This window comes from Sciurus vulgaris (genome assembly GCF_902686455.1).
Source record: "Sciurus vulgaris genome assembly, chromosome: 1".
Taxonomy (NCBI): domain Eukaryota; kingdom Metazoa; phylum Chordata; class Mammalia; order Rodentia; family Sciuridae; genus Sciurus; species Sciurus vulgaris.
The window spans coordinates 203,515,330-203,528,198 of record NC_136461.1 but is presented as its reverse complement, the minus strand read 5'-3'; the positions used below and the strand labels follow the sequence as shown (position 1 = coordinate 203,528,198).

Here is a 12,869-nt window from a genome sequence, read left to right as displayed (position 1 = left end):
ATCTTCTTGTTCTTCAAGAGTTATTGTATTATTTCTAGCTCTTTATTCTTCCATATTAAGTTTCAGAATCAGCACTGAATCCACAGATCTATTTAACATGACCTGACATTTTTTCAATATTGAATATCCCAAACCATGAACATGAATTCTCTTACTTACTTAGGCCTGTAATGTTTCTAACTAAGATTTCACTCAGCTAACACAGTCCTAAAAAGAAAACCAAGTGCATATAGATATTGAAATTTATAGAGAGTAATGTTTGTTCTCCTTTACCTCTTACTGTGGTGAATTTCATTAAGTGGTTTTTTGTGCCACAAGAAAGTACTAAATGGAAAGCAGTATGGAGATTCCTCAGAAAACCTGGAATGGAACCACCACTTGACCCAGCTATCCCACTCCTAGGTTTATACACAAAGGACTTAAAATCAGCATATTGCAGTGATGCAGCCACACCAATGTTTATAACAGCTCAATTCACAAAAGTGAAACTATGGAACCAACCTAGATGCCCTTCAACAGATGAATGGATAAAGAAATGTGGTACATATACACGATGGAATATTACTCAGCCTTAAAGAAGAATGAATTATGGCATTTGCAGGTAAATGGATGGAACTGGAGAATATCATGCTAAGTGAAATAAGCCAATCCCCCAAAACCAAAACCTGAATGTTTTCTCTGATAAGCAGATGCTGATCCATAGTTAGGGGTGGGTAGGAAAGAATGAAGGAACTTTAGATTGTACAGAGAGGAATAAGGGGAGGGGTGGGGTGGGTGGGGATGGGAAGGACAGTAGATTAAGACAGACATTATTACCCTATATACATGTATGAAAACAATTTTTATTTTTAAAAAAGTCAGTCAAAAAAAGTTAATAAAAAAATAAAAATTTTAAAAAAAGAGAAAGTACTAAAAATCTGGTGGCTTTAAACAACAGAAATTTACAAGGCATGGTGGCACACATCTGTATTCCCAGCCGCTCTGGAGGCAAGCCAGGAGGATCACGAGTTCAAAGTCAGCCTCAGTAATTTAGTGAGGTCCTAAGCAACTCAGTGAGACCCTGTCTCTAAGTTCAATTCCCAGTACAAACAAACAAACAAACAAACAAAAAAAAAAAAAATTTATTCTCTCAAAACTCTTAAGTCAAAATCAGGTCTTGGCTGATAGACTCCAGGGCACATCCTTCCTTGTTTCTTGAGCTTCTGGCAGTACCAGCTCCCTGGCCTACGGCTGCATTACTCCAGTCTCTGCCTATGTGTTCCCTAGTCCTTCATCCCTGGGAGTCTTAAAGCACTATATTTAGGGGTCTAACATTAAACCCTGACTTCTCATTCTGACATATTGTACTTAAATCACTTCAGCAAAGATCCTATGCCTAAATATGGACACATTCATAGGTACCAAGGATTAGGATGTGGGCATATATTTTTGAGGGAAGCCCTATTCACCCACTATGGGATTATTCTTTTTCTAAATTTTGAAATAATTTATACAAATTCAGAGTTCTGTTTTCCTTTAGTTTTGGTAAAACTTAGCAACAAAACATTCTGGTCCTGACTTTTTTCTTTGAGATTTTTAAAATAACTGATTAAATTTCCTTGAAGGTTTGGAGACTACCAAGGTTTGTACCTTCTTTCTGAGTGTGGTATCTGGCAGTTGCCCAAACCTTCCTCCCTCCTTCAAAGGCCCTGGCATAACGTTTACAGCATCGTCTTCATGTCTGGAGCGTACGAATGTTCTCTTCATTCCTAATGTTTATTTTTGCAGTTCTTCTTTTTTCCTTAATCAGTCTTTCCAGGGGCTTGTTGATTAGTTTTTTGAATAATTAAATTTGGCATTTTAAAATTCTTTCTAGCAATTTTTTAGTTCAATAAATTTTGCTAGTGTGCTTAAATTTGAAAGCTTAGCTGTTGTTCTTCCTTTACTAATACACACATGTATGACAACATTTTGTTTGTGTGTCATTGAACTACACTCACAAAGTTTTAACATTCAATATTTCCATCATCTTTCAGATTCCCATTTTTTTTTTAATCTTTCCTTTGGACTTGTTCTTCGATCCATGAGTTATTTAGAAGTATGTTGGCTAATTTCTAAACATTCGGGGCTTTTCTATTTATCTTTTTGATACTGGTTCTGTGGCAATACTGTGGTCAGAAACTTCAGGTCTGTATCATACCAATATCTAACATTTGCTGAGAATTACTTAAACCTGCCTCATGTGGTCAGTTTTAAGAACCATCTGTGTCTGAGAAATCAGAGATTCAGAAACTGAAGTGTCTACATGAGCCTGTCACTCTCACCATGGGGTACTACTTCTTTTATTCTTACAGAACATTTTTCACTTTTGTTAATTTTTCTAATTCCAATATGATGACATTATTCAATGATGAAATTTAGACATTTTATATCTAAGAAGATATAAAGAGAACTGAACCTTCATCATTTCATGTTAACCTCATGTCTAGGAATAATTCTTGCCTTAATGACTACCTATTATTAATACATCTATTCTAATTTCTATTCTTGGTCATTATTTACTTACCAAATTCTTTCCATAACTTTATCCCTAACATTTCTCAATCTTCTCCATCCTTATATTTACATACATCATTTACAAATAAAAGGGAATCGGATTTTAAAAGCTACTATGATAATCTTTCTTATATAACCATAAATAGTGATATATTTGGATTTATTTCTAATACCTTATTTTGCAATTTATATTTTTCTCTTTTTTTCTATAATTTTCTATCTTACTGTCTTCCTTGGATGTGGATGTTTTCCTCATTACATTTTTTTCTTCCTTCTACTATGGTAATTATACTCTGTGCTTCTGTTCTTTAACACTAATGTGAGAAATTTTATAATGTGCATTTAACTTATTGAAGCCTATAAGTCACAAAGTCTTATGTTCCTCCAAATCAACAAAAGGAGCTTAGAAACAATGAAATACAAGTATGTGCCTCCCAATGTAAGAGCCATTATTATGTATTTCTGTTCTATATCACTTCATCTTGTTTTCCCAAGAAATCAAACTATATTACATGGGGAATATTCAAATTTAACTGAACTCATCATATCTTCTGGCATCTCAATCTTCCTCTTGTCATCACTTCCCCTCTCCCTTTGCATACATCCTTCAGGATTTCCTTTAGAGATAGACTGCTGGTAGTGAATTCTGTCTTAAGTCTTAAAAAAAAAATCTGTATTTCTTCCTCATTCTGGAAAGTTAACGAAAGGGACTCCATAAAGGAGAATGATTCTTTTGGTATGTTGAAGGTGCTTGGTCAGAGTATCTAGTCCACCATAATGCTGAAAATGAAAGTCTAACCAGTTACAATGATTAATTTACAGAACAGAGTAAAGCAGAGACGTACATTTTTGAAATTACAAGAAAATGGGAAGTTACAAGAATGTGTCAGTTGTCAATACATGGGGATCTTGTTACATCTCAATTTTAATAAAAGGGGAGAATTAAAAGACTCTCTAATATTAAGAAACAGGAATAACTACCAGCATACTTACCATGCTGCTTAGATTTCTTTTTCTTCTTCTTCTTCTTCTTCTGTTTTGGTTTGTAGTGATCTTTGTCTCTCTTCTCCTTTCTTTCTTTATCCTTTTCTTTTCTCTTACCTAAACAATAAAAGCAAACACTTCAGTAATCATGAGTGATCCCGAGTGGCCCCTCTATGGTTAACCTAACAGCAGCATTTATGGTTTCAGCAGCTATTCCAGTCACCTGCCCAGAATGGATGGATTCAATTACACTGCTCATGTCATGAGTCTGGAACTCCTGCTTAGTTTATTGGACTATAAGAGGGGATCTTCATTAGCAGTGTTGAGAAATCCCAATTCCTGACACCTTAAAGTTAACACAGACAGTGGTTAAAACCTTTAAACGAGTAAAAAATTCAATTTCCCTCATGTGGCAAGAAGTTAAACCCCATCTTTAATAAAAGAGGAAACTCAGCATTTCCATACATAAGTTAATGAGAAAATATTAGAAGAGTTTGGACTTTTCTTAAGAAAAAAATTTTTAAATTTATCAATCCATAAATAGCCCCAGTCTTCCATCACTTTCTCTGTCTATAAGAATTAAGACTAAGTACAAAGAGGAAAAAAATATTTTATTATACTGATTTTCCTTAAAGTTTTAAAGCACTTTTTTCCAATCGTGTGTACCTTAAATAAATGGATACCTTACAACATTTTATTTCAAATCAAATCATCACATATATTCTAGCATCTATCGTTTCAACTCAGAATGGTTTAGGCCACAATCTGTCAACCACATTTGACCAACTTTCAGGGACCCAACCTGCAATTACCTAAGCTAAAGACCATTTAAGGCTATCATCCATTACTGCATGCCTTTTAGTCACTATAGCGCAGAAGCCAGAAAAGTAAGCAGAAATCTCAGCAACCTTTTCATCAGGCATGTTGAAGAAGAAACCCTGAAAAGAAATGACTAATGTATAGTCTACCCTCTAGGTCTCAACAATATTAAGTGGAGGCTTATTTTTAAACATCCATGATTTAAACTGGAGATGTTCAGAAATAGCAACTTCTTAGAAAAGTCACTCTCCTGACAATAAATACATATAAAACTACAAGAACTGTACTGAAGAAATGGTAAATCTGGAGCCAACTAACACTAATAAGCACTAAAGCAAAGGATCAAATACACATAACGCAGCTTTAAGAGGGAAAAGGAAGAGAAAGACTCTGTCCTCCCTCTCTATCAAGCTCTCTAGTCTTTTGTTTAAAGATTACTTTCTGTTCATACCAAATGCAGTTGAGCTTTTTTCTTCCAATTTCACTTTTTTTTCTGTTTTCAATATTCCTGTAGATTAGGGAGAAAAGATATAAATTCAGTTTAAAAGATTAAAAATATGGGACAATGTTTTAAATTACAGTTGCTCACAAAACTCTACACAAGACTCTTTTCCTTTAAAGATCTATGTTATTTTACTGTCTGAATAAGTAATGAAGTGGAATTCCTTGCTTCAAAAGACCAGTAAGTTAAGGGTGATTTTTTCTCCTTGAGACTACCAGGTGTCAATTCTGTTTCTACCATATTCTAAGCGGTAAGGCCTTGAGTATGTCATTAATGTCTATGTACTTCAGTTTTTGTATTTGTCAAATACAAATATAAAGATCTACCCCGTACTGTTATCAGGATTAGCTGAATGAAAATATGTGAAATGCTTAGACCAGTGCCTAGTAAATAAGTACTCTTTTTCACTTTCTCTTTTGTAGTGGAGTAATAATTTGAGATGACACCATTTCCAGAAATAGTATTACTATGGATCTAACCACAACCAACAGTGAAGATAACTGTTTGTCCTAAGCCACCAGTAAAGGTCTGCCATAGCACCACAGCCTTTGGCAATCGTGAAGGTGCAGAAATCCATTTGAGCAGTGGATCCATGTACCACTCCCGCTTCTGTGGTTTTAATGTGAATGCTACTCAAAGCATCCAAAAGAACTATTAAACTTCATGTTAAAGTATACCATTTTGCAACAAACTATGTAAAATTTTAAAGATAATATCCAACCTCTTGTTGCCTAAAACAAATATTCCTCTGAATTTCTTCTTGAATTGTTGTTAGATAATGATTATAGCCAAAACGGACTATTAAACAAATCATTTTTGGTCTATATATAAAGATAAAACACAGGGCATGTTTACACAGGAAAATATTCAATCTTAATGATGCTTAAGTATTATTATCTAAAAGTCCAAAATACATTTTTAAACAAATATCATACTTCCATAACAGGGTAGTTAACTAACCAAGCTCCTCAACTCATATTCAGTTATTCCCAATGTTAAGACCTTATTTGTGGCTAGGGTTAATCTACGAAATATACTACAGTGCATGTACAGTATAATTTTGGTTTATTAAATTATGCAATATTACCATTTACAAGTTTTTTTTATTTTTTAAAAAAATAACTCTACAACAGTATCAAAGTAGCATTTCATTCATCTTATTTCAAATATTTTACATGATTTAAACACAAAATACAAAAGTATCACTCAAATCAAATATCAATAAGGGTCTAATAAAGTTGCAAATTAATAAGAATCATGATAATCTAATTTGTTACATCAGAAAAAATGAAAGAGACATCAGAGTAAAGAGAAATATCATTACACTTCCTTATTATCAATACTGTTATACAAATGTATCACTTCCTTCTGTTTACTAATTCTGGCACCTTAGAAACTTCACGATATTATGCAATCTTTTTTTGAAAATGAGAAAGCACTTATAATTCAAACAATAAGACATGCTTTCTAAATCCTCCGTGGGCACAGACACATTCAGAAGCAGCACTTGACAATGACTACTGGCTTTTAGGCTCTTCCTTCTCTGGAGCTCTGGATCTCCAGGGCAAGAGATGGAGCAATGACATCTGAGATGTCCTGGGGTGGGTGGGGGTATGAGACCAAAGGAACTGTCTTACTGGGCTACTTCACTGACCCTAATGTGCTCCACCCGACTCCACTGGCACATGGAAGAGCAATGCAATGGCTATGGACCACTGCTTCAGAACAAGAACGGTGCAGGAGAAGTGATGCAGTCAGTCTCAGAGTGCTTTCAGAAGAGCTAGTTCCAGAGTGGTTGTCATGGGTTCCAGTGGCTTCCGAACCTTTAGATATCATTAATCGGTAAGATTTCAAAAGTGAAATTGGGAAACTAGTCAAGGGTTGTCCATATTTTATACAAGGAAGGATATTAAAATAAATATTCGGAAATAAAATACTGACTAGGCTGTTGATACTTACACACAAATATACAAAACAGACCTATTCTAGAATTCAACAAAAGAATACATTTACTTTTACAAGAAATTCACTAATTGTTTTTATTTCAATGTACCAGAATTTGAAAACCTGAGTACTAGAACATTAATTCATTATGATTCTTAAACTAAATTTTATCAACACAACATTTTCTTCAAATAAACTGTTATGTAGAAGTCTAATATGGAAACAAAAAAGCAAAACATAATATAAATACTTTGAAGTAAAAAAGGTAGAACTCTGAATCACACCTGCTTACACACAATTGCAAAATCAGTAATGTAGAATGATTTCTCAAGCCCTTCCTAGGATGAGTGCTAATGATTTCAGATTCATATGGTTAAAAAAAAAAAAAAGAGAGAGATGACCCCAAGATGCTCCACGGAACCTGTAGAAACCAGTAACATCTGCAGTAGGGGTGGAAGTACAGCAGAGTCTGCAGTCATAGTTTTAACAATTCTGAGAAATAAGTTCAAAACAATTTAAAACAAAAAAGCTCTTAGATAATAAATTCACAGCTGATGTTGGCATAGAAATAAAAGTCATTTTAAAACCAGCTACTGCCAGATTATGTAGTTTCTGTCATGCTTTTTTGTAATACTCAGACTAATAATTGCTACATTAAATACATTACATTAAATAATCCCTACATTAATAAAACCTACATTTGTTTTTCCTTAACAAAAAAAAGTATGTTAACCAAGAAGAGTCCAACTATTTTAACTATAATGAGAAATTCACATGTTTATTTATTTACTCATATCTACATTTCATTCAAAAACTGATTCAAGATATGACTTTGAATGCAAATGAAGAAAAGCTTAATGAATTTCAGTTGAAATTAAACTACATCAAATTACCTAAAGTTTACTGGCTTGATAATGAATATCTTGATAAGATTATATATTGTACAGTCGTCATACACATGTTAATCCAATATTTACATCCAAAATAACTAAAATATTCTTTGATAAACAGACACAAATATCCCAATATTTATGCACTATGCACTAATTTACTAAAAAATGAGAAATATGGAAATTTGTTAGTATAGGTATTTCTTTCAACACAGGGCTTGTAACTAAAAAGTTTTAAAACTATATTCATACAATATTTATACAATTTACTAATCCCAATTATGTCTTCACACAATAGGGTCATTTCTAAGAATAGAGGAAAATTAGTACTCCTAACATATCATCATCTTTTCTTTGAAATAAACTTGGGCTTCATCAAATGCATCAATTGATGGTGTGATAAATAATCAAAATTTAGAGCCCAAAGTGACCGCAGACATCATATACAAAAACCTCCTCATCGTACACATGACAAGTTGAGTTTCAAGGAGGCTGATCTGTTTAATGTTTGCTGAAAGAAAATAAGAAGAGAGGGCAGGTAGGTGGTCCCTTCAGCACTGCTCTGTGGACACACTGCCAACCCAGCCAAGATCACTTAAAAAGCCACGTCTCAGCCTGAAGTCTCCTAAGGACAATCTTCTCTGACCCAACAGTAATCTTATATACCATGATTAATATCTTATACTAAAATTGTTGTTACTATTTATATTTATATTTCAGATAGCTTTGTGTCACTTGTAGATCTCAAGTTTCTTAGGGCAGATTCTATATCTTGTGCATGTAGTGTTCCCTACATGAAGACAACATTTTCACAAAGAAAACATATGTATGGGCCTAAGGTCCCTCACAAGACAGGAATTTTTTTTTTTCCACAAAAGGCAACTTTTCAAAAACTTGATCTAAATTCCCAGACATTAGCAGAACTAAGTTCTCCTGAGACTGTATCCACACATCAAGTTGTTTGGCTCTGTTAAGTAAAGAACTCTGACAAATAAAATGACACATTTATGATTACTCTTTTCTGCTAATGTGGGCAACCTAAGTATTCCTAACTTTGGTCAGTCACGTTAACATCCATCCCAGTGGAAGAATGTAGGTGGATTAATGCAAGCACACTATCTCTACTGGAAAAATAATCAAAACCAAAATTTTAACTGGTTATAAACAGGTGTACATAATGATTGGATCATTTGCATAAGCTCATCAATCTTTCAGCACCACTGCTAAACTAAGCAGTGCTCATGAATCTTGCACACAAAAAGACCTGTTTGCTAAGCTACTTCCCAGTTATTAATATTTTCATCATTCTAAATTTCTCAGGAGTTTCAAATTAACAAAAACAACCCAGAAAATGCCACTGATATGTACATAATGTTTTCTAGAAAAGCTTTGAAAATTAAGAATAATAAAATTTCCTTTATAAATAAGATAAATAACCAACTAGATATATCTATAAAGAACAAAAACATAAAAACTCAGTGCTTTGACTCTAAAATAAGCTGGGGGGGGGGTGCAGACAGAACTCCAAAAGTACAAAATACAAAAGTAGAGAGTGTAGAGGGAGTAGATAACAAAAATATTGCAAAAAGCATGCAGATCACTTAGAATTTCAATGCAAGTAAAACAGGCTAATACCTTTTAATCAAAAGATGTCCAATTAGAATATGACTTAAATTCTATTACTTCCACCAAAAGATAATAAATTAAAAAAGGGGTCATATAAACAAATTAGAATTCCACCTACTCTCATTCAAATAGTGTACACAACCCTCTAATTAAACTAACTTTCAGCAATTAACATTTAAGATCATGCACTGCTTTTGATGTAAGCAATTAAAGTTGCCAACTGCTATCTGCTATGCTCACCATACCCACGGGTCCTCGCTCCTCCACAAACATATCTACAAGTCTATCACATGATAAATCTAAACTTCTCTCCACCTCCCACTTTCCAAGGAAACTATCTTACTATATTTACTTCCCAAATAGTTACTACTTATATTTAAAAAGGAAATGAAGAATGGAGTGCATTTCTTCTACCCCAGTATATTTTAACAATGATGAGGAACAAGGAGCACATCCCCAAGATAGTCAGGAATATCTCTATAAATATACTAAAAATTTGGAAAACAAAAAAGAGAGAGAGAGAATAAGTTAATGTTCTAGTTAGAAGCAGAATCACCGGGGTCAAGGATTTCCATGCATAATTATCACTCTGATATTTTAGGATATGAATAATCTGGCTAATCTAACACTCAGTTATTTTATAGTCACTTACATTGTTCAGTCTTACTATTAGAGAATATGTGTGTTAAGGAAAATACAAATATTTTCAATTGCACATCTAAAAATAATTTTCTAAATGGATACATATCATTATAAATTCAACATGTTTTTCATCTATTCAATACAGTAACAAGTGAAGAATGTTAAAGAATTACACAAGACCTTCATCAGGAAAGATATCCCAAAAGGTCAATGATAATTCAGATATCTTGTGGAAAAGGGGAGAAGAAAAATTAAGTGCCCCAAGGAAAGACCAGACTTAGAAAAAATGTCCCAAGACAATGGATCAGATTTAAGAAATTATAGGAGGGGCTGAGGTTGTGGCTCAGTTCTTGCCTAGCACATGTGAGGCACTGGGTTTGATCCTCAGCACCACAAACATACATACATACATACATACATAATAAAAAGTTATTTAAAAAAAAGAAATTACAGGAAACATTTCAAAACTTACAAATTCAATCTTTATAAAGTAGAACTGTAAATAATAATTGTAAATTGTAAATAATTGTATACAATAATAGTAACATCTTTCGTTTGGAAGAAGGAATAAATTAAAGGCAATAAATTCAAAATAAATGTATGCTTCTCAAGTCACTTCTATCATTTTATTTCAATATATACCACAAGCAAAAAAGGGCAAGTATCATCAAGCTTCATACTACATCCAAGGAGCTGATGAAGTGGCTTCATGCAAGATGCTGTTAAATACAATTATCACCAATACACCTAGCTGCAAATCAACAAACTGCTTTATGCTCTCCATTTCAGAACTGACTCAATTCAGACCTCTTTCATCTATCCAATTCCAAATCAATAATTTACCAGAAAAGCATCTGAGACTAGTATTTGCTTTCTAAAAAAGTTCATACATACACACGTACACACATAAATATTCTTCACATGGTTATAATTCTATGAAACTACTAAAATAATGCAACCATATATGGAAATTATGAATTAACATTATTAGATTTAAAAACTCAACTTGATAAAATACCTCTAAATATTCTTTCATGTATATAAAAAAAAAAAAGAAAATCATCCTAAAACTGTGTTAAGAATTCCTGATTTTACATAATAGAGTCCCCAAAGAACTATAACATATTGCACTGTATCTGGGGGACTCTGTCCCCAAATATGGGATTATATATAAGATAGAGGTATACAGTTAAATTCAAACTTCGTGCTTTGTAGCTATTAAATTCTATTAAAGTCTCCAAACCAAAGATTTGATCCCATTAAGTAACTTATAGCTCCAAAAGTAAGAATATCTATAATTATATTTAGCTCTAATAATTCTAATTAGTACAAGTAAGTATATACGAAAGAAGCAGGTAGAAGCTATTAGGTGAGTGAGGAATTAGATTAAGAAAGTGATCACATGAAAGAACTTTTATATCAGCAAAAACTATCTTCCAAATGTTACCTGTAATTATGAAAAGGAATCATCTAGGAATTTTAAAAAAGGAGTTAAATATCAAAATGCTTACACCCAGTAGGAGTGAGCCTGGCTGCTTATAAACCAAAATCTCTGTACCTGCTGCTGCTGCTGAAGCACCTCGCCCATCAGTCACTGCTTTGGAAGAATGATTAATAAGCCTCTGGGTATCTTCCTTTTCTGCCCTGGCACATTCATTGTGGAGAGAGGAATCAGGAGCTAGTGGCACTGCAACTTCTGAACCATGACTTAAGTCAAGAGGGAGACAGGGTCCCATCTTCTCAAGTGGTAAATGTGCAACATCAGGCACTACACAAAATAAAGAATGCAACATAATATTAACACAGACACAGTGGCCCCATTACTATCACTATGGATCAGTGGTACTTGAATATGCCTGACACAAAGAAGGCACTAATAATATTTGTAGAATAAAGTGCTTATAAATCCTAAAAGATCTAAGAAAGGAAAAGCAGAAATTTTTAACACTCTAATAATCTTTCTCTCTTAGTTTTTTCTTTATCTTGTTATGTTTTGTTCTATAGGAAATCAATATACTTTACCCTCTGGTACTGAAGACTCTTGCTGATTCTGAGAACTGATGGACAATACTTTTCCATCAGTGGCTGGAGAGGGAGAAGAAACTTTTTCTACAGAATCATCAGGCATGGGTAAGGTGGCTAACCGCTGAGATCTTCTTCTCCGCTCACTATGCTTGCAAGGTCTAGGGGGATTCACAGGCTGTGGAGGACCTAGAAAAAGATCTTCAATGTTCACGAAGCAGATACATACCAGTGTCATCTTATAATATTTAAGGAGATAAATGGGAAAAATGATTCACATTCTGCCCTTTGGTGTTGTTATAAGATATCCACAAAGAATGGCATGTTCCAAAGGTAACCAAAGGCAAAAACTGTGCCCTACTCACCAAAAGAGTTAATCAAAAACTCTAAAATCTCAAACATACTAGAACTAAAATAAAATAACATGGAACACCAATTTCAAGTTGCTCCCCCCAGTGAGACTACAGTCAATTCTCTAACTGTAGATCATTGTGTAAACTGCTAATTTTCCTTCGGGAAAATAGTCTCTTTATAGCAAAAGAATGAGATATATACATGTATATATCTTTTGTGATATATATATATATGTATATATATACTCTTTTGCTACATTTCAAATCTAGACATTCTAAGTAAAAAAAAGGCAGGGGACATAGGTGACAAAATTCTTAGACACATTATAGTCAGTGTTTTTCTTTATCTGATAAAGTAAGACTATGGTAAATAACTATCTCATCTTTATTCCCCCCAATGGATTTTATTATAAACACGTCTGGGCCTGATTCATTCAAAAACATTGGACACAAATTAATATATTTATTATGGGCAAATAATAAGAATTTTTAAAAGAGTATGACACTATTCTTGCCCTCATGTTTTTGTTTTTTAACAACTTACACAATGAG

The 12,869-nt window shown here is 33.4% G+C and overlaps 1 protein-coding gene across 18 annotated transcripts in view; it reads right to left on the bottom strand.

Moving 5' to 3' along the window:
- The window catches only part of PHF20L1 (PHD finger protein 20 like 1), a 72,758-nt gene that overhangs the window by 22,807 nt on the left and 37,082 nt on the right, over window positions 1-12,869 (bottom strand). For all 18 annotated transcript variants that reach the window (XM_079134497.1, XM_079134500.1, XM_079134482.1 and 15 more), the window contains 4 exons: window positions 11,965-12,153; window positions 11,501-11,710; window positions 4,790-4,846; window positions 3,529-3,636 (listed from right to left, as the gene is read on the bottom strand). In XM_079134497.1, coding sequence (XP_078990623.1) covers window positions 3,529-3,636; window positions 4,790-4,846; window positions 11,501-11,710; window positions 11,965-12,153 — 564 coding nt within the window. The remainder of the gene's footprint in view (window positions 1-3,528; window positions 3,637-4,789; window positions 4,847-11,500; window positions 11,711-11,964; window positions 12,154-12,869) is intronic.